The following is a 22,926-nucleotide window of genomic DNA, read 5'->3' as shown; positions in this document are numbered from 1 at the left end:
TGCTTTGACTCCATATATGGTATTCAAGGAAAAGTTCAGGGGCTGCCCTTTTCGTGAATCTCACTACAACACACACACACACACACACACACACACACACACACACACACACACACACACACCACACCACACCACACCACACCACGCTCACACAGTAGTGGTGTGTGTGTGTGGTGGGGACCCCCTGAGGTGCGACCCCTAGGACACAGGCGCGGTGGTCCTCTGTATTATGGGCATCGGGAGCGCCGATGTCACACCTTAACTGGCACTCCTCAGGCTCTTGGGTACAGGCCCGGACTTTTCATCGCGCCACCACCCCAACATATCATCCCTTAGGTCCTCTGCTCTGGCGTCCTGACCCTACAGTAGGGGTTTCGGGTGGATGCTGCGAGGAGGTTCTGCCCTGGGTGCCCACGCGCGGAAGCGCTGTCCCCTCAGGGCTGGCCCGGGGCGGTGGAGGCGGCGCCAGAGGCGGGAGTTGGCGGCCTTGGCGTCCCGGGCAGCGGGCCCCGTCCGCAGCCAGCGCGCTCCGCCGTCCTCCCTCGCTTGTCTGCTATGCTCATATTTGGACTCTGCCGCCCGTGCCCAGGAATTTCCCGTCATGCCTCCCGCCGCCCCGTCTGTCGCCCAGAGCCGGGAGGGAGGAGGGATCGGACAGCGGTGGCTCCTCTTCCCCGGAGTGCGCGGTGGACCCTCCCGCGCCCAATCGCGCTCTGCCTCGGCCTCTGCCTAGCTGCGGTCGCGGCCACTACGCCGCGTGGTGAGTCTCCGCCTCGCCCCATCCCGCCCTCCAACCCTCCAAGTCAGCTTGGGACCCGAATGTGCCCCCACCCCCACCCCCGTCCCGGGAGCGCTCGTGCTGCCCCTCAGCCTCGAGCGTCATCCCCCGGCCGTAGATCTCGGGCGGACCCCAGAGACGCGCCGCACCAACGAGGGACAGCTCAAAACGAGGTCAGGCGAAAGAGCTCGTACCCTGCCGCGCTGACACCTTACCCGTCCCCGCCGCGAACCTGAGCCGCGGTCCCCGAGCGAGTCCCCGGGGAGGCTCCGCGGGGTGGCGGGGTAGGGGGGGCGCGGACTGCAGCTCGGAGGGCGCGTCCCTCTCGGACCTCTCGACAGCTGAGGCCGGGGGATAACGGACCGAGGCGTGGGAACCGGGAAGGCGTCGCCAGGCCCGGGGACAGGGGAGCACCCGGAACCGGGCTGGCTGCTCATAGGCCCAGACAGGTACCAGCAGAACCCCAGGGAGCAGGTACCGGTTTTCTTTTCTTTTCTAGTGGAAACAAGCATGAGAACCCCCTCCCCCGTCTTGCTTTTTTTTTTCCCTTAAACTTTTCCACTGGCCTATTTCAAGTCAAACTATCAATAAAAAGTACTGTTCCTGCCTTTGTAGGTTATGCGATAAGTGTGGTAATTCTGAAGTGGGAACAATAAGGATTTAAAAGAATATTCTTTGAATCATATGGAAAGTATTAGGGAGGGTTTTTTTTTTTCTTTCTTTCTCCTTTTTCCATTGAGTGTCAAAAAACCAATTATTTCAATTACAGAGGGGAGACTTTTAAGGAAAATATTAAGTGGCAGGGGCTCCTGAATTTGGACAGCGTAAACTAATCAAGGCTTGATTCATTTTGTCTGGCAAGGCAGAAACGTTATAATCATCAGAAACTGGGATTACGTGAGAGGTGTTAAGTGGTCGATGCCCATCCATAGACTGAACTGTCGAAATGAGGTTTGGCTAGTCAGGACTGACGTGTTAATTGACAGTTGACTACACACTGTGCAGCATGAAAGACAAAGAAGGTTTTAAAGATACTTTAATGTAGAAAATGTTACCCAGGAAAGAGTGTCAGGGTTAGAGTTTCCGAAGTGGTTTCTCGGAACCAATGGCACATAGTTAAATGTACACAGTGGGCAGATCAAAAGTGCTCACATTAGCAGTGACAGCAGTTTTGTGTTTGTATCTGAACCTTGTTCTTGGGAAAGAACCCTCCTTTAAAGAGACTCCTAATCCTGGAGCTGCTTTGTAACTCTCCTTCTTGGGAATCAACGATTCTGACGAAACAGTTTATCAATGGATTTCTCAAACCTGCTGGGCGGGATGCTAAGGAACAGATTGTGCTGAAGGGAGCACATGATGTGTGTGTGTGTGTGTGTGTGTGTGTGTGTGAGAGAGAGAGAGAGAGAGAGAGAGAGAGAGAGAGAGAGAGAGAGAGAGAGAGAGGTGGACTTACTTGATGTCTGTGGTCAAGCAGCCTTTGAAGACCAAAATCAACGGTGCCATGGCCTCTCGCCAGTAAGTTCAAACACCAAGTTTATATTTGGACTCTTTAAACATAGTTCTAAAACTCTGTTCCTACCTGGTAGTCGAACTTCTGATGCTTTTAATAGTTCCCTATGTGGCCATCTGGAATTTTTTGTATGGAACTCAGTAGCTCTTTGCCATCTAGATTTTTGTCACAGTGCCTAAACTGCCTGTCTGCCAAGGTTGCAGCACACAGCGTCATTTAGTTTCCAATCAAAGCACTTTTAAAGTCACTCGCTCCAGTAGTCCGGCTACAATGTTGGAACTATCTGGTCAGAAGTCCTTGCTCTTTCACTAAGGTGATAAGACAGGGAGCATGGTGGGACATCCTTCCATCGAAGCACACAGAAAACAGAGGCCAGCAGATTTCTGTGAGACTGAGGTCAGTCTCATTTGGATAGCAAGTTCGCAAGTTCCAGGCCAGCTGAGGTTTGGTTGTCAGACTGTCAGAAAAAAGAAAAAGACAACTAAAATCTATCCCAAATTAGGACCCATCAGTTTTTCTGGTTATTTTTCACTTTGCAAGCAAACACAGATTATTTTAAGCCATCAGAAAGCAGTTAGTAAATGCTTTTGAGTTCCATCATAATCTAGTCAGAGCCCTTTTATTTTTGAATCATACACACACACACACACACACACACACACACACACACACACACACACACACACATATTGTGGCTGGGGATTTGGCTGATGAATTTGGTTCCAAAGTTTAGCTGCTTAATTCTGTAAATACCTTCCAACCGCTGGCTTCTCTAGTACAGCTTCTGTTTGCGTTACCCCGCAGAGCCACCCACTTCACTCCTTCAGTCATCTTTGACTCACTCCACGTGTTAAACTGGTCTCCAGGTAGTTGGGCCCAGTGGGCGTGGCTTCAGCCTCGGGGGAGCCATCTGCCTCAGAATTGTCTCACAGAAAGTACAGACCTGAATGGAGCGCATTTAAAATCCAGGCCTGTGCTTTCAGAGAGCGCTGCTCTGCCACTGGCAAATGTCCGCCTGCGCCTTCGTAGGTAAACTGAAGCCTCTGACACCGTCCGATAACGTGGTTTTGGTATTTGGGTCTGGGGAGATATCATCAGAGTTCGCGCAGGACTTCCTGCCCTCAAAGCCTGGGGAACCTTCCAAAGAATTCTGCCTCTGGGAAGACTCAGTCCCATCTCCCAGTCGATGTCTTTACAGTTAGCTCGCCTTTGGATAGGAGCGTGAACAGCTATTTAATTGGTGCTTCATTAGAGTTTCTTATGGCTGACACAGATCTCATGGCTTTACCCTGAATGCCTGTTATCTTCTCTTTCTTGGGCGCAATTCATTCTTTTTTTTTTTTTTTTTTTTGGTTCTTTTTTTCGGAGCTGGGGACCGAACCCAGGGCCTTGCGCTTCCTAGGCAAGCGCTCTACCTCTGAGCTAAATAAATCCCCAACCCTGGCGCAATTCATTCTTGTAAGATGCTCTTCCCTATGGCCCTTGATCCCTGTTAGTATAGTCCATAGTCCATTCCCCAACAGTCTGAAATCTCCTTTTGAAGCCTTTAAGAGAATGTAGGAGAAAAAACTAGAACAGCTATGAGTCAGCTGACTTTGTGGAAGGTTTTGATTACCATTTGTTTCAAGAGATGGAAATAAACCTGAAGTAGAAATAAACCAAACTAGGAGTTTTGAGCTTTTAGTCAAAAGGAAGGGAGGAAGGAGTAAAGGGATGCACTGGGAGACCATTGGAAGCCAAGCACAGACGGACCTTATTAGGGCCCAGGGCTATGATCGACAATGAAAGCCTGGAACATTCTATGCCTCTAGTCTTTGCCTTCATATGCTTCCCTTGTCTCTGGCTGTTTTTGTTTCTATTCTTGTGTCCTTTGTGGTTTGCAGTTAGACTTTGCAGCTCAGTAGCTCTCAGTGTACTTCTGTGTCCCTTGACCACAGTACAAAGTTGCTTGAGTATATCTCAGAGGAGGAACCTGATAACACACAGTGTGGGGCATGTGGTTGGTCTAGATTTCCCCCAAAGTTTCTGACTTCTAGTATCATGTAGTGTATAGCTCTGTGGAGTGCTTGAGTCGGCCTTTTCATGTGTTAGATTTTGGGGATATTTAGTCTTTATACTGCATGATTTCTTCTTGATTGCATGGCATGTTGAAGTGGTGACATCGCCTGCAGACACTAGACAGCATGCAGCTCCTTCTGCAAGAATGCTGGGCGGGGTGGGGGGGGACCTACGGGAAGTCAACTGCGTGCATGTCGCACTCAGCATGGAATTATGAGCTCAGCATGGGACGGAGTTGTGAAAGTCCTGGGTGATAACCGTCAATCCATTCTGTAGGCTGTCCCCTGCGTGTTTTCAGTCTCCTGAATGTTCAGGAACCCACTAACGAGGAGTTGAGTCCAAGTAGCTCTCTATGTAAGTTCATGAAGAGTGTGGAAATGATAGAGTCGTTCAAAATAGAAAGAATCTAGGGAGCGTGAGTTCATGAGGCTTGGCTCATGATTCCAGCCTTTTTTTTTTTTTAATTTTTTATTAATAGTGGTTGATACATCCTCTTGTGAGACCCTGTGAAACCTTCCATATCTAATCGTGTGTATAACTTCCTTTAGCTTCTCCAAAAGCTCGTGCCACTCAACACTGTATGTATTCACTGTGCAGCAGACTAGCGGTTCACTTCTAGTTCTGAGAAGGCTCTTAGCCCTCCAACAGGGGCACAGCTATGTTACTTTCTGACTTTCCACATTCTGAAATCCTCAGGCCCACCACCACCTTCCTCTTTGACCTTGGAGCACAGGGGCACTGTTTGTCTCATAGATTTTTATAAGCTTTTCCATGAACATTCCAATTTCCTGTGTGAAGATTGAATATGTAAAAGACAGGAAGTTTTCCTGTCAACTGAAGAGGCACGGGAGGGCAGGGAGGGAATGGCCTTGCTTGGCCACATGATATTATGTCAGACACAGCAAATGCAGAAGGCACAGACAGAACGGATATAAACCGGAGAACTGTGAAAATGAAGAGGTAGAGAATTGGGTTGGGCTCAGGACATGCAAGACTCTTAATGCTCAAGGCCGGGAGATTAGGACTGGCCTCATTAGCTATGAAATTGGGAGTTTCTTGATCCCTGGAATGTCGCAATCAGAGTAGAATTGCAGGTGGTATGTCTAACAGCTCACAGGGTGAGTGGAGTTGGCAAAGAAAGTATTAACAAGCAACCCAGGTTTTTCAAGAAATGAAGACTTAAACTAGGGAGCGGCAGTGGGGTGAGGGAAGCCTTGGGGGAGGGAGAATGGGGCTGAGATCATTAAGGTACTAGGGAAGAAAGGGATGGGTAAAGGGTGTTGCCGAAATGTTAATCCTGGGTGACTGAAAGAATGTTTGCTCAGAACAGCTTTGTAAATGAGACAAAGTATCAGCTGCAGATCTCCTGCTTTAGGCGCCCATAGAACATTCCCGTGGATGCGAGTGGCTGGCTCGTGGGTGGCCGTGGAAGTGGGTAGCGGAACCGTGTGTGGCAGGGTGTGGAGGGAGAGCCAGCAAGACTGGAAACAAAACCTCTATGAGTGAGGAGGGCTGGAGAGATAGGTAAGACTAGAACGGGGTTGCCTCCAGTCAGAGGAGGGACGCAAGAAAAGCATCCTAAAGAAGACAGAACCTGATAGGGCTTCAAAAGCGATCCACTCGGCACCTGGCATTCTGTCTGCGAGTTGCTGTGCGGAAGGATTGACATCAAATACATAGGAAATACGGCAGGCACCGCGTCTAGGACGCCCTTACCCTGCACGGTGGGGCTGCTCCTTCCCCACCATCCTCAACATAGCGAAACTTTAAAGTTCTGGACACATACTGTCGCACAGCCCTCCTGGGCCCTCCTTTCATCTCCAAGAATGGGCAGGCTGTGAGGACCGTAAGGGAGTAGTACTTAGAATTCTCTGCCTGTCTTAGGGGCACTTTCTGTCGCAATGGTCAGGTTATCTTTAATAATTTTTGACATTTTCTTAGTCTAAAATAAATGAAACCGACTATCGAAGCACACCATTTTGTACTAACACACACACACACACACACACACACACACACACACACACACACACACACACACCCCGCACCCTGAATGTCTCGTGCTAGCAGTTGTCACTTGCGTAGCTCCAGCACCCTCGGGCTAGCCACCCTGGCCACTGTACCATGGAGAGGCGTGGCTCTCTGACGTCAGCTCAGAGTATCCAATGCATTGATGGCTGAAGGAAAGCCTTTCTCGAGAGGCTTTATTTCCGTGGCTTGTGGAGATTGATGACACCTGGAGCTGGTTGAAGGCAAACCCGAGAGAACTGGGGCCTAGAAACTGTGTTCTCGGGGACCAGCTTACAGATAACAGTATACCCCGATTTGGACTTTCTAAGGACAGTGCCCCGGTCCTCACATGTAGATAGACAGGTTTATGTACAGAGCAGAGTATGAAGAATTATTTCTTCCTCTCAAAATAAAATAGAATGCCAGCGCCTCCATAGCTACGCATTGTAGCAGCTGCTGAGTGAGGAGATGCTGTACAGCAGGAAGCTGTCGTGAACGTCTGGAAGTCAACTTCGAAGATAAAAGCTCGCTGAGTACGCGTGTGGAAATAATGACCTACAAAATTTGCAGACTGCACTTGCTTTTCGGCTTTGCAGGTATTCTCCGGGATGTTCCTGGTTCCAAGTCCCCTGGGTCACTCTCTCTCTTTAGCTTTGTTTTTTTTTTTTTTTTTTTTTTTTGTTTTGTTTTTTTTTTTTGTTTTTGTTTTTTTTTTAAACCTAAGCCATAACTGAAAGTTTTTACAAACTTTCAAAAGTTTGAGGAACTGCCTCAAAATCCTGTCACAGCAGTTGCCTCCTGTTTTTATTTATTTACTTTTAATTTTTAAAGGTTTTTTTTTTCCTGGCTTGGAGATAGACTAGCTGAGACTGTGCTATTAAATAGTCTCCAGGATGAGGAGACATAAATGGTATACTCCAAAAACTCCATTTTCAGGGATCATTCCTAGGCCTATAATGTGATTTTTAAGGTGACATTTGTATAACCCGTTTATAGCACTCATTGTTTTGGTCATAACTGTCTGCCATTGCTATACACGATAGAACAAGCTCTTACAGTTTCTTTACTTAACGACCAAGAAAAGTACTGCAGAACCTGTGTCAAGTTTAAATCATTAATAAGAATAAATCCATCTTATATTTGCATGTTTCTTCTTTTGTTCCTATTGTGTTTGGTGGCTACAGACTCTGGGCTTGGTCGGAGTTGGAGAGAATTGTAACGTGTGTTAGGTAGAGGCTTTCCTTATTTTAGATTAGTAGTGCATTAATAAGGAAAGTGTGGCTACATCTCCTGGGACCTAGTCCAGATTGGACAAGGTACTGGGGGTGAGTGACCACAAGTACTCTTGGAATTCTAGTTTTACGATAATGAAAGGGAGAGTTGAAAATTGAAAGTTCACTGTCAACTTTGCTTCTGATTTCTTTTTCAAAAACTGTTAGGTTTTAAATTTTTTTTTATTTTAATTATATCTGTATGGGCATTTTGCCTACGTATATGTCATCACCCATATAGAAAGAGTCAGTCACCTATATAAAATATACAGACCTTATTTTAAAAGTCTGAGTGCCCCTACCCAGTTTCAAGATGGAGTGCTAAAGCCATCTGTGTGAAGTTCCTGTCACACACACACACACACACACACACACACACACACACACACACATATTGTGGTGCATTTGTGAAGGCTAGAAGGCAACTTGAGAGAGTCGGTTTTCCCCTTCAGTGTATTTGAGGGATCAAACTCTGCTTGTGAGACTTGGTGGCAAGCCCCTCTACCCGATATGCCACCTTGCTAGCTCCAAATATTGTTTTTTGTTTTTTGTTTTTGTTTTTGTTTTTTCCCAGAGGGAAATTTTATGGTCTTACATGAAGCAGTTAACATACTAGGATTTTTCAGATAACTTTTGTCTGCCAAGTGATACTTTATCTGTGGGGCATGTATAACTGTTAATAAGAACTTTGTTAGCATGAAATGACCAAAAGGGAAAAAAATAAAATTCTGGATGGGGCTGGAAACAACTGGTTTTCTGCTAACCCCTAATTACAGAAGTGTGTTAGCATAAGGATCAAAGGCCCTAAAAATACTCACTATTTTACAAAGTTCATTTTTTTAAGATTAAAATTAGAAATAAGAAATTAAGACCTTCTCATAGGATTTTTAAAAATAACCTCCAGTTTTTCCAAGCTCTGGGAAAATCTTCCTAATACCTCTCATTTAAACATGCTTAGATTTCTCCCACAAAATGGAAAGCCCATCTATCCCAGCATCTCCTGAGATTTAACTTAGTTTTTGGTTGGGGGAAGGGCTATTCCACTTTTTTTTTTCAATTTTGTTGTTTGAAATCCTTATATAAACAGCCCCTCCTTTGTCCTCCTCCCAGTTTTATGTGCCCTGTGTTCAAACCGGCTAAGTTTGCTAGGTGTTGCCTGTGTGTGCATGGGCATAGGTCCTTCTGCTGGAGCCTGGCCAGGCTCTCAGGGACTGGATCTCTCCCAGGAGCCATCACTTTTCAATGGCTCCTAGCTGGGGTGGGACTTTGTGCCTCCTTCTCCTGTCCACACTAGGATTTTTGTCTGGCTTTTCTTGTGCAGTTTTGGGTATGTGGTAATAACGGCTGTGAACGGAGGTGTGCAGCTCTCTCCTGCCTCGGCTGGGCCGCACTGCTTTGCTGCAATCCTCCCTGACTTCTGACTCCTGCGGCCCTGTTTCCTCTTTGGTGATGACCCTGGAGCCATGGGAGGAGGGCCTGCTAACTGGATGTTTCTTTTGGGTGAGTTGTGCTCTCTGTGTTAATCGTCACCTATAACAGAAAGAAGCCGCAGGTGAGGGTTGAGTGAGAGGAGAGGTAATCTCCAGATACAGAGACAGACCTTAGGAGGCTGTTTAATTCTGTGTTCATTTGGCATAATAATAGTTGTTTCTCCCTCAGGGCCTACAGTCCACCCAGTCACAGGCTCTTGGTGTTAATAAAGATGCTAGACTGAGTTCCCCTTTGTAGAGTGGGCCTTAAATCCAACCAGAGGGTGGTTGGTGGCTGTCATAGCATTTGCACACTCTGGCATTGGTTGGCAGGTCTTTCTAGGAACTCACTCTTGTGGACTCAGAGCTGAGGGACACAGCCGAGTGCTCTATCCCCTTAGTAGCTTCACCCGCATAGCATCTTCCGGCACCTGTAGAGAGGAGGCTTCCCAGTGAGTGCCAGTTTGATTTTTCCATGTCCTGTGACTCGAATATATGAAGTCTTTAGTAACAGGGTCTTACCAATAAGAATACCAGCAGCACTGGAAATGACTATTTGGATGCTGGGGCCTATGGGATCCCATTGACCAACAAACTCCCGCCTGCCACTGGGTTTTTTATTGGACAGGCTGTGGTGTCTGGGAGTGACATTGTACTCCCATTATAGGATGTGTGTGTGTGTGCATATTATATATACATGTGTGTATGTATATACATACACATAGATAATACATATATATATATATGTATACATATGCATCTATTTTAGGAAGCTTCCCACAGTCGTAGGTTTCCATATGGCCTTTCAAAGGCCTTTAGACTTAGATGTCCTTCCCAGTATTCCCTCCTCTGCCGTGCCCTCTCACCCCTGACCCCACTCCGCCCAACTCTTCTTGTTCCGTTGTTCTCCATTTATTCTTCAAACTAGCTTACAAATTCCTCACCTCCTCTCCAGCTCTCTTTTTCAGGCCTCTGAAATACGAATGAACTCTTCTTACTCGTGAGGCACTAATTAGTGTGTCTCATGTTGGGATATAGTGTGAACTGGACACACAGGCCTCTTTCTCAGGTTTTCCCTCTTGGTTTGAAACTGCCACGACCTGTTGCAGAAAAAGCAAGGCCGTCCTGTGATAGGAGCAGGAGAGAGCAGTTAGAGTGAGGATCAAAGGAGGGCAATCGTCTGCCCATCATCTAACTACTGCAGATGTGCACACACGTGGTAGGTATGTGGTGATCAGAAGACAGCTTTTGGTAGTTGGTTCTTTCCTTCCACCATTATGGGTCTGGAGATAGAACTCAAGTTGTCAGGCTTGGGGGCTAACACTTCTGAGGATCTCCCTGGCCACTTACCTACCGAGTGCTTAGAGGATTATGAGAGTCGAGATGTGCTGAACATGGCCATACTGAGGGGATGTTAGGTAGGCAGTGAGGAGGCCCGAACTTCATTTCTAAGTGGGCGTTCTGGCTGCTGTCTGGGGAATAGATTGTGGACACCGAGAACAGCAGTAGGTACAGCATTTAGGGCCATGTCCCTGGTTCATAGAGGGACTGATGCCGGTTAGAATTGGGGGAGGAGGTCTCAGAAGTGAAATCTTGCTGGTACTATTTCCTTGGAGTGAGCTGCTCTGGTGGAACTAATGGTGTTCCCGCCAATTCCAGTGGATTCTGTTGGATCCTTCTCTTCCCAACTAGGTTGTTTGGTGTAGTCACTCCATCCTAGAACCAGCCTTTGTCTTGGTTTCTGGCTTAATTAATTAAAACGATATCTCAGTTCTTTCACTTGAAAAATGGAGGCGCTATTGCATCTATTGCTCATGGACTGTTTTAATCATGAAGTGAAAGACCTTTTGAGTATGAGTGTTACTATAGTCTCATGTATTTGAATGCTTGGCCCCCAGTGGGTAGAATGATTTGGGAAGGATTAAGACGTGTGTCATTGTTGGAGAAGATGTGTCCCTGGGGACAGACTATGAGGTCTCAAAAGCCCACAGCAATCCCATTGTCTCTCAGCCTCTGCTCCTGCACTGTCCCTGCCTGTTCCTCTCACAGCGGCTCCACAGTAAGTGTTACTGTAGCAACATCAGTGGTTTTACAGGCAGGGTCATCTCTGCCATTCTGGGACAACACCTTTGATCTCTCCCCTTGACTCACAACTCTCTTCTAGACCCTCTTCAGGATAACCCACCTTGAGCTGAGCTACAGTTCACCCGCCTTTTTCACCTGGTAGATGCGTCTCCTTCAATCATCTTACCTCATGGCCTCAGTTCTGATTGTATTTAGGTCTTATCTCCCCATCAGCCCAGTTCTCCTGCCCTCGATTCCTTTCGTGTCATCACTGACTGCATAACCTTGCCTAGGGCACCCTGACAGGCCATAAACCAGAACTTCTTTTTCTACCTCAACTTTGGCCTCCTCACCTCCCAGATTAGTAACCGCTGCTGCCGTTTTCACTGCTGCTTCAGCCACAGCTGTGCGCTGGGACTCACCTCTCTCACCCTAACAGACAGCAGACCTGAGCCTAGGCTGTAGCTCTAGAGATCAGTGTCTCCCTTCGGTCCTGAGTGAGTCCTGCCATTTTCACTCTTGTCTCGTTAGAATTTAAATCTGCCTGTCTGATAGTAACGCTCTCTTCAGTGCCTCTTCTTTACAAATCCCTGCACTGGCTTCCATGATTCTCTCTTGTCGACTTCATCCTGACAGATATCCGCCTCAGCCACATACTCTTCCTTCATCACCAGCGGTGGGGGTGGGGGTGGGGGTGGGGGGGTGAGGTGGGTGACATTTACTCTTAGCTCCAGATCACTGTTTGGAACACTTTCTTCTTCTTTATCTTTTTCTTTTTCTTTTTCTTTTTCTCCTCCTCCTCCTCCTCCTCCTCTTCCTCCTCTTCCTCCTCCTCCTCCTCTTCTTCTTCCTCCTCTTCCTCCTCCTCCTTTTCCTCTTCCTCCTCCTTCTACTTCTTCCCCTTCTTCTCCTCCTTCCCCTTCCCTTTTCTCTTCCTCCTCCTCTTCCTCTCCTTCCTCCTCCTTCTCCTCTTTCTCCTCTTCTTCTTTCTCCTGTTCTTTCTTTTTCCTCTTTCTCCTCCTCCTCCCTATTTCTCCTCCTCTTCCTCCTCCTCCCCCCATTCTTCTTTTCTTTTTTGCAGGGTGAGGATGCAACCCAGGGCGTTTACGTGCGTTTGATGAGCATGCTTCCTTTCACCCACACCCCTGGCCACCAGATAGTATTTATTTTACCTTTTATATGTGTGGGTCTGTGTTTTCCCCTTCTGCCTCTGTGTGGTTGTTAACAAGCTTAGTAACCTTAGCTCTCGCTTTCCTGACATGTCAGCTGCCAGTTGCTATGGTGTTCGGTTTTAGTTTCAGCATCTGTCACGTAGACTGAGGAGCAGAGGCAATGGCCCGTCTGCCCAGCCTGAGAATGAGAGCACTTCTGAGTTTGGTGCGTGTTATCTTTCAAGCCTACAAAAGAGGAGAACAGAGAGCTTTCAAAGACACGGACTGTAGAGAGAGAGGAGGGGGGCAGCATCTGAAGTGGGCTCTGGAAAGGAGGGGTGGGTGTGCTGTTGGAGTGTCTTGATTTTGATTGGAGCACTATCCAGAATTTTGAATACGGGGCTGGTTGGGGGACTCAGCATCTCCCAGATTTGCCTGTCTCTTTCAATAGTCAGCATACAGGCTCTTCCTCAGTCCTTTGTGAGGTGACAGCCTGTGTCAGGCCCTGCCAGAATTACCCACTGGATTTAGACAGTGGCATGTCCAGTTGACACTTTCTGTACCTGGTGGCTTAGCTGCACTCTGGGTTTTTCTTCTGCCTCCCGAGAACCCAGTGGGAATGTGCTGGGCTCAGGGGTCGCTGGGGTGTGAGTGGGGCTTTGACCTTTTCTTCTGTACTTTCCCTCTGCACTTCATCCAGCAGAAGCTTCGTAGAAGAACCTTATTTGTGTTACATTTTCAGGGCGGATGCAGGTTTCCTGTTTTTATATTCTGTCCTCCACTTTCATGGGAGTGATGAATCTGACTGGGAGTGAGCTCTTTCGAAAAGTATTGCTTCCCTTTTATTGGTGCCTGTGTTTACCGGATGAAAGGAAGCACCTTTTTTTCTCTCATCCCCTTTCAAACCCTTCCTCGCCATTTCTTTATTTTGCAATGCTGTGTGAGTCACTCTTTTTAATAAGCTCATACAAACCATTTTTATTTTATGCCATGGACATAGCGGATGAGCCTTTCTTCTGTTACTTCAGGTTTTTGCGGTTTTCCTTCTCCCAGTGCTCATTTCTTGAGGCTGTTATACTTGCCTCCATCTTTTATTGGGGCTATTTTAGTTTCTGTGGGTGTAGAAAATGGTACCCAGTCTAACCAGCACATTAAAAGTGCCTCCACCTTTACTCTTCATTATGGGGGGAATTTAGGAACTTTTTTTTTTTTCTGTCTTGTTTCTATTAGTTAAGGTGGAGCCTGTAGTTGAAAGTGATTATTTTTGCATCGTTGCCTTCATGCCACAATCTCCCTTTAAGGGTTATTTTCATCTAATCATGTGACATTTATCGTATCTACTGATTACCACAGGTCTCAGTGTCCTATTGTTGGGAAGAGACGCCATTGTCAAGGCAACTCTTATTAAGGGCAACATTTCATTTGGTTGGCTCACACACTTAGAGGGTCAGTCCATTGTCAGCTTGGAGACACGAAGGCGGACATGGTGCTGGAGAGGTATCTGGATTCACAGACAGCAGCACAGGGAGAGACACTGGGCCTGATTTGAGTATTTGACATCCCAAAGCCTCCTCCAATGTCACACTTCCTCCAATCAGGCCACACCTACTCTAACAAGGCCATACCCCACTCCCTGGGGACCAAGCATTCAAAGCTATGAGCCTGGGGGCGGGGGTCATTCTTATTGAAACCACCACACCACCATATATTTTAAATTCTATCAACCTTAAATTCATTAATGATATTTTGATTTATAGATCATTCATAACCTGGAGTCTATCCTTGAGCTGGTACATTTTTTTAAACAAGAAAAGATATATTTATTTCCTAAGCCTGAGGTAACTCAATTAAAAACTATCATATCCCTTAAAAAGCATTTGATTAAAAAGATTGTCAAAAGGCATCATAAGAGGTTGGAACATTCTTATTGGGTAAGGTGACTGCAAGTGGTAATATATGGTGGAATATATAAAAAGTCACTAGCGTTTTGTGCAAAAGAGGCACCTAGGACAGTGGAATTTACTGGCATTTTCATGGGAGATTGCTATATCAGTCACAAGGTTGTAAGTGCTGGGAATCCAAGTTCTCAAGTGCTAGGACTGATTCTCAGGGTCATGTGCAGAATTAGTTTTAAGACCTTGAATACTTTATCTTTCGTGGCAGTAACATTGCAACTGTAATTTATAACTTCTGCTGGAGTTCATAAGAGTGGCCTCAACCCTTTGATTTTTTTTTTTTTTGCATGCACAAAGCTGGGTCACTCTGAGTTGTCTGAAACAATTGGTTGCAAAATTTGAAATTTTAATTTTCATCAAAGTAAAAAATATATATATTTTTCATGAACGTGAAATTAATTCCTGAAGTGGAAAAAAAATTCTTGTGAAGTTATGTGTTTAATGGTCCAATCTTTATGTTTTCCAAACTAAGTTAAAGTCTGTAATCATGTAGCTCTCTCCCCTTTCTCTCCCCCCTCATCTCCCTACTGCTCCTCCATCTCCATACTCCTCCTCCTCATCTCCATACCCCCCTCATCTCCATACCCCCCTCATCTCCATACCCCTCCCCCTCATCTCCATACCCCTCCCCATCTCCATACCCCTCCCCATCTCCATACCCCTCCCCCTCATCCCCATACCCCTCCCCCTCATCTCCATACTCCTCCCCCTCATCTCCATACTCCTCCCCCTCATCTCCATACCCCCCCTCATCTCCATACCCTCCCCATCTCCATACCCCTCCCCCTCATCTCCATACCCTCCCCCTCATCTCCATACCCCTCCCCCTCATCTCCATACCCCTCCCCCTCATCTCCATACTCCTCCCCCTCATCTCTATACTTCTTTCTTCTTCCTCCTTTTGTTTTCCTTCTGGATAGGGAATATTAAAATTCACTGTGTTGTGCTATATAGTATAAAAAATTTTATTTAATGTGAACTTTAATGAAATAACTGTTATTATAACCCATATTTTACAGATAAGGAAGCTGAGGATCTGTAGAAATTTCCACTAAATGGGAGATTTTAGGAAGGAACTGAACAGTGGGTCATAATCAGAACGTAATATTTATTTATTCATTCAAGTGGCGTACATCGGCTGTCTTCTAAGAGCTAGGTATGGAGGGAGGCACGAAATAACAAAAGACACAAGGGTCTGTGGAGGGTGGTGTGGACCAGAGAATGCTGAGGGCTGAAGAACTGCAAGAGCAAAAGAAATGACTCTGACAGGCCGTGAAGGTGGGGCAGATTGAAGTGACTCTGACAGGCCGTGAAGGTGGGGCAGATTGGTCGAAGCTTTCTCTGGAGATGGTGATGAGTCCTGGAGCATGTTAAGTCCTGTGTGTGTGAGCAAAACCAGTGTACAGGCTGTGTGCAGGGGGCAGCAGGGCAGATGTGAAGGGGACCAGATCAGAAGTGAACGACTTGGAGCAGCAGTTTGTTCCCCATCTTAGGTGAGAAGAGGAGGATACATTTAGGGAACGGAATGGAAATAGAGTTGTGGTCAGTTAGTGTCGCCTGGGTAGCCAGTGACTAAAAGTAAAACCAGGAAATCATGTTTGCAATTTTGGTGATGGGTAGTTGGGAATATTTTGGAACAAAATCAGAAATATAGAAATAAGAATAAATTGTGAAGAAGGAAGGAAGAAAGGGAGAGAGGGAGGGAGGGAGGGAGGGGGGGGAGGGAGGGAGGGAGGGAGGGAAGGAGGAAAACATGAGCTGAGTTTTGTTTTGAGACAGGATCTTACCCTGTACACCAGGCTGGCCAGGTACTTATGTAGCCTGGGCTGGCCTTGCACTCAACATAATCCTCCTGCCTCAGTAATCCTCACAAATTTGAGGCTAGCATGGGCTACATAGTGAGACCTTGCCTCAAAAGTGATACCAATCATGGAGAGACATAGATACTTTAACATAGACTCCCAGGCCTAGAATATAGATTCTGGCGACGTTCAGAGGTGGTCTTTTTTTTTTTTTTTTAAATGAAAGACTCATTTGGAACACAACATGTTTTTCATGTTAATTTTATTTTTATAAAGAAAATCTGCAAATGGTTCTTAGTGCACAAGCACTAATACCTTTCAACTTTACCTCTCTCTGTCTCACTCCCCTGAAACAACTTCAAATCACTGTTTTTTTTTTTTTAAACTTACTTCTATACTTTTGATACAGTCATAGCAACCCCAATTGGCTTGTCAAACTCGGATGACATCCAGACGTGAAAGCTAAGGGCTCCTCTCGCACTGCTTCAGTATTTTGCACCGTTCACTCCTCTAGTGGTGCTGTGATCGGTCCGTTGTTCACTTTACAGCACCGCTGTATTTACTGCTTAGCCTGTGATAGCCCGGAGGCTCGCTGTGGCAGACAGAGATGCAGCAAAGGGACTCAGATAATACAGAAACTTACTTTTCTTTCATGCACCAGGTCAAAGATGGCAACCATCTTTGCTTGGCTTCATGGCGTGGTCTTCTTCATCCAGCAATGTCTGTTTTGGGGTTTACGAACTGTTAACCATGCCCCAGGAGGGAGGAAGAAGCTGAAACCACATGACCTCGGCTTTAAAGTTCCTCTGACAGATCACAAGGTCCACAGACTTACGCTCCCTTTCCCACAGTTCACTTGCGTGCTCCGATCCCGTTGCTGGGAGGCCAAGACCTGTGACTGTATGCTGAGCCCGCATTCCAGGGGAGTCTGTTATTTGGGGAAGATGGAATTTTAGGGAGCCATTTTATGGTTCAGTTGATGCCTCTTCTCTGCTTCACAAGACGAAGAGCCTGGTGCCTTCAGACTTTCTTCTGATTTCCCTTCTGCCTTCCTTTGCTAGATCCTCTTCGTTCCCGTGTACGAAGCTGCCGGTGTTTGCAGTACATTCCGAAACAGCCAAGTATCTGTCCACGGGTTGTTTTTTTTAAAAGCTTATATTGTCATGACATGTGTGTGTATCATGACATGTCTGTGTTTGTGTGTCTGTGTGGGCTGTGTGGTATGTGTGTGTTTACATATGAGTATGATGTATGTGTATGGTGTGTGAATGTGTATGTGTGTGTGTGGTGTGTGAATGTGTATGTGTGTATGTGGTGTGTGAATGTGTATGTGTGTGTGTGGTATGTGTATGAGTTCGTGTCTGTGCATGGCGCTGTGTGTGTTGTTATCGCCATTGTTGTTGCTGCTTACCTTTAGGTTGAGAAAATCAAGCTGTTTCTAGGATTGCTTAACCTTAGGGCTGGAGTAAGTGAAGTCTTTTGGGAGCATCATGGCAAATAGATTTTTTTCCTTGTATTGTTGATTGACTACAGTGGGAGCATCTTGTCTGTGTGTACTGTGTTTAGGCTTCCCACTCGTTGAGTCAGTAAGAAGCTGCCACGGATGTGGTTAGTGTCCAGGGAGCAGCAGTCACATCGGGATAAAGGATTTCATTCATTCGTTCATTCATCCATTCATTAATTCAGCTCTCACTACAAGTTACTCGACTAAGCCATGGAGTGACTGAACACTTCGCTTTCTGGAGGACTGGGACAGTTAATTCTGTGTGGTCGGGTTAAGCAGCAATCGTGTGGTCTTCGGTGTCTTTTTCTAATAGGAGAGTTCTCTCTTCTGACCATAAGAGGAGCTTTGGGACAGTTACTAATGAGGTGACTAATGGGTGAGCGCTGTAGGCTTTCTGTTGATGTCTCCATGACCTTGGTGTCAGACTTCTCATGTTTCTAGAATGCATTTTCTGAAATGGGTACAGTAATCTTTAGCACCAGAATTCCTGTCCTTGAGGATTAAACATATATTTATTATTTTAAATTATGTGTCTGTGAGTAAATACGCATGAATGCAGGTGCTCATGGAGGCCAGGGGTTTGTGATCACCATGGAGGAGAAGCTGCTGTTACAAGAAGTTGTGACGCCACTGCTGGGAACTAATTTGTGTCTCCTAGAAGAGCAATGTTCCCTCTTAACTGCGGGGCTCTCTCCAGCCCAAAGGAAATTTTAATATAGTAGAGGTGATTAAAATAAACTTTATTCTGGCTCCATCGCTTGCTTTCCGGGCACGTCAAAAGGCGTTCTGATCTGAACAAACGATCGCCGGTACCAAGGGCTGCACATGCTGAAGGCTTCGTTCTTGTTTGTACTTCATACTCTCTGTGGGCCCGATGGAAAGTCTATTCCTTGTTTCCTTACTCCGGAGTCACGGTTAACAGAGCTGCTCTGGATTAGCTGTAGAGGTGGGATTGTTACAGAAGAAAAGCAAGTGCTGTACGGTGGGTTCACGCCAACAGCTAAGAGGCTCCAGAGAGCCACTTTTACCATCTCTGCAGCTAATGTGTTGATTGGAACATGTCATGTGGTCTCTCTACCACCAGGGGGCAGCAGGAGGCACTGCACTCCTAGCGTGGGAAGTGGAGAGCCAGAAATAGCCGCAGAATAGCAAGCAGTAGGAGTAAGTTACCTCAGGATCACATATTCAGACTCACCGAGTTCAGGCACTTGAATCCGGCTCCTATTCATAGTGACACGAAATGCACACGTGCAAATATTTAAATAACACGAAGTAGATTAGCTTATGAGGTTATAAAACTGTAGGGAGGTCCCTGCGAAGGAAAAGCACACAGTGCATACACAAACTGATACCACTGTTATCTAGAAGTCTTTAGAAAACGAGGTGTTGGAGGCTTTGAGGAAGGTCAGCTCTAGAGCTTTATACGTTGCAAGCATCTGGAAGGTGGAGATTAAGTCTGGAGACTAAGTTCTGGAGAAAAGTGGGTCTGTAATGGAGAGAGTATGCAGGTCGGAAACCCAGAGGGAACGGAAGGACCAGGCTTGTAGTGTAATTACCTTGGGAATAAAAGGAAATGGTGTAAGAGATAAAGACCCTGGTTCTGCAAAGGGAGAAAGAAAGTGATCATCAGCCATAGGAAATGCCGCCAGGAGGCGCTGTGCCTCTGTTCCCTGGGGTCTGTAGTATTCAGAGGCGCCGTGTGCTCCTCTAATGGCTGACATCACAAGCTCTGTGGTTGCAGAGGGGGCTTGCAAACCTCAGAGTAAAACTCCTCACTGAAATGTAGAGGTCAGTGAGGGTCTTAGTGTGATCTCAGGACTCGAAAAGAAAAATCAGAACAGCAGAAAAGAAATAACTGAAAAACCGGAACTGAACTGCTCCCCGGGGAGGCTGAGGGGCACGAGGTCGAGTCCTGCCACGGCTACAGACTGTGTTAAAGGCCAGCGAGACCCTGTTTCACATAAAAAGCGACAGAAATGTCTGGGATGAAGCGTGGTGACTGAACGATTGCCTATGAGGGCCAGGGTCCTAGGTAAGTTCAGTCTCCAGCCGTCCACCCTCTGAAGTATTTTCATTTACATAAGAATTAAACTGCTTTATGTGGGTTTTTTTTTTTCTGTCTTGCTGATGCTTTTTATATATGAAGAAAAATAGCAGGCTATCTGAGCTCAGATCTCTAAAACCCATGTGAAGAGAAAGGAAGAACATGTAGCTGAAATACATATGTGAAATAGAAGGTATAAACCATGACACCAACGGCCCTGTTAGAACAATGCATAGGTGTGTTTTGCACTGTGGTGCATTTTAAAGCATCGGGTCTCAACCTCCCTAATTTTAATTTGGAAATGGTTTGGAGGGCTGGGGCGTTCTTAAAACCCAGGCTTCTGTGCATCCCAGTAGACTCTGCTTGGCAGTGGTGGCACCACCTCGACCTATCCCGCTGCTGACTTCATGAGTCAGCAGCTAAAGGAGATGCCCGTCCATTCAGCCAATAACAGTTGAACATAAAGTGTGTGTCAGGCCCAGTGCCAATGAGAACAATGTTTCCAATAGAACTTTATAGTTAGAGGTTCCAGACCCATGGTAACTTTTCTGCTAAAGGAAATGGGGAAAGTGGTGGTTCGAGACTACACCCATCAGTGGAGCATTTTCTGTCAACAATGGTCTTTGTTTTAAGATTCCTTTCCTGGTTCTCACTGTCTGCACACCTTTTCTTTCTGGAGAGGAAGAAGATTGTGGTGATATTTGAGTGTTATGTTTTTAAAAATTGTCCTTGACAACATTCTAATTTGTCATTGGCTTTTGTCATTTGGCGGGGAGAGCGTTTTTACCAGCTCGTGAAAACCGCTCATGTGCACAGTTCTTTGCGTTTGTTGGCGAGGGATCCGACCTTCGGGGCTGACATTTCAAGTCCATGGGCACAGTCAGCTCTATCTGGAACTAATTATCAGCTTGGCGAATTCTCTGCATTCCCTGGTAATGCTCTCTCTCTGGCTAGTACTTTGTTCAACTTCAGACACAGAGGAAAAGAGGGAGTCAGGGAGGATCCAAACCAAAACCACCAGCACACTGAGTTCAGTCATGATCTGGACGTTAGAATTCTGAGGTAGTAGGGGTATTAGTAGGAAAGCAGAAAAATTTGAAAATCATAGGGCAGTTGAGTTATCTTTGAATTTTAAGTGGGGATGCTCTTCAGCCTCCCAACCTGTTCTATCCCTGGCTGGCAAGTGCACTATAATGGATTTTAATTCCTGTAAGCATCGTTAGCAAGGCAACTGGCAGAGACAACATTGGAAATGAGATGTCCTGAACAGCTGGATTCGTAGGTTAATCGTTGGCATTGAGTCTTCTACTCAGTAAGTGAATGAGTGCTTGGTTGTCATGTGTTGGGTAGTGGGGTACAAAAATGAAAAAAAAATCCCCTCCCTTCCTGGCAGTGTTAATTTAGAAGAGGTAAAGATGAAAACTCACCAGTATCCTGGAAATTGCTGTAGGATAGCTCATCATCGGGTGCTCTGTAGGGTGAGCGCTGGAAAAGCTATGCTGTGATTCCCGGCGGTGGTGGGAAAAGGTATTGGAGAGCACGGACTCGAAAGAGAGACCTGGAATTAGTAGGAACAGTTGGCTTGTTCCGGGATGGGGGGGCGGTGATGGGCGTTGGGTCCAGCAGGACCATGGGATGGGATAAGATATGGTGAGAAACACAAGAAGAAGGCATGGAGTTGGATGGGTGGGGAGGTGGGGAGGAGCTGGGAAGAGGTGGGCGAGGGGAAGCCAGGATCAGAATGTGCGGTTGGAAATTTTATTTTTTCGTAAACGTAACTTTCCAATTCATGTAATGTTAAACATGGCAAATATTTGACAGCTAACTTTTTCTGAACACATGCCACATACTAGGAGTTGTTAGGGGTCCTTTTAACTGATTGCTTTATTTAATGGTCACTTTAGAGTTGGGGAAGCAAAGGTAAGTGACTTGTCCAAGGTCATACATACAAGGAGTTACAGATACTAGCTGGGGTCCAGCCAGCCAGTTCAGCAACAAAGCTTGCCCACATCCCCGGTGATGGCCATCTTCCTGGAAATGGGCTGTGTGTTTTATGTCTGTCATCTGTGTCTGCTCTTTATTGCAAGTGTGAGAAAAATACACATGCTCTTTCTCTCTTCCCTCAAAACCTTAGCCCCCCCCCCAAATATTGTGACCATGGTCTTGTCCCTGGATGGCACACACTAAAGGCACATTCCCTGTCTGATGGAGCTGCAGGGCATGCAGACACGGGCGGCAGCAATCTTTAGACCTGCCCCTCGGTCTGTGGCTCAGACATACATTCTCACTGTGCAAGCATTCTGTAAACTTGCCTGCCTTTTCTAACATACTTGTGAGCGTTAACATAATTGAGGTCTTATCAGTTCCCAGCCTATAAAAGGCGAGATTTGCGGGTGGCTCACACCACGACAGGTTGTGCTCTGTCGTTCTTCGGCATCTGAAAAGACAAGGTGGCTGTGGCAGTAATAACGTCCGTTGCTTTACCGTGTGGACCCTAGTGTGGCACTTCTAGGGTCGACTTTAAACACCAAAATGGAAACAAAGCAGCTTAAGCGCCCCCAAACCGGGCAAAACCAATTTGCCACTAGATGGCGCTCTGGCTATGTGGGTAGGAAAAAGGCAGCGAGGATGGACTATTAAATCACAGTCACTTTGAGCCTCTGGTATTTGCAGTCCTTGGCTTTTAATTGTAGACGGCATCTTTGTTCTTTGCCTGACCTGCGGGGTGACGTCACCGCCTTTCTTCCTGTGTGCTGGCTTTGACACAAGCCAGATGGCCACAGTGATCCGTAGGCGCCCAGGGAGCCTGGTACAGCGGTTGATGAAACAGAATAGGAAGACGTTTTATGGTCAGCTGCGGGAGCACAGAGAGGCCGCAGCTTTGCTAAGTAATTACATTTACCGCACATACTTTATCCCTCACGGGGAAGGGTCTCATGGAAAAAAGAAAAAAAAACCTACATTTTTATTTATGGCGTTGTGAGGTATAGACCTTTGATCTTTTATTAGCCAGTAGTCTGCTACAAAGGCATGCAGTCTTTGCCTGCTCCGCAGTCACTCGTGAAAATGACATCTTTATTTATGTCTAACGGTTCTCTCAGGCTGTGCATTGTGATTCTTAAGCACACCACCCCCACCCCCACCCCCTTACCTTCAGTTAGGAACACAGAAATGTTTTAGTTCTGTAGTGAGTTTAGTTTGGGGGAGTCAGAGTTCAGGCACGTTAATACAAGCAGATTTCGGTCAGATATACTCCAGAGTGATTTGGTCAAATATATTACTGTTTATTACAGATTTTCTCTTCAAGGGG

The 22,926-nt window shown here is 46.3% G+C and overlaps 1 protein-coding gene across 11 annotated transcripts in view; it reads left to right on the top strand.

The window, feature by feature from the left end:
• Positions 1-22,926, top strand: part of Msrb3 (methionine sulfoxide reductase B3) — a 128,099-nt gene that overhangs the window by 5,497 nt on the left and 99,676 nt on the right. For 2 of the 11 annotated variants that reach the window (XM_087559006.1, XM_087559004.1), the window contains exons 1-3: positions 623-760; positions 6,775-6,952; positions 8,949-9,127. The exons of 1 other annotated variant lie outside the window; for it this stretch is intronic. In XM_087559006.1, the coding sequence (XP_087415132.1) occupies positions 9,091-9,127 (37 nt within the window). In that variant the 5' untranslated portion in view covers positions 623-760; positions 6,775-6,952; positions 8,949-9,090. 11 annotated transcript variants of the gene reach the window in all.

The sequence above is a fragment of the Rattus norvegicus genome, chromosome 7, assembly GCF_021556685.1.
Source record: "Rattus norvegicus strain SHRSP/BbbUtx chromosome 7, alternate assembly SHRSP_T2T, whole genome shotgun sequence".
NCBI classification, from domain to species: Eukaryota; Metazoa; Chordata; class Mammalia; order Rodentia; family Muridae; genus Rattus; species Rattus norvegicus.
Note: the sequence above shows the minus strand (reverse complement) of the source record. Positions and strands in the feature narration are given on the sequence as shown.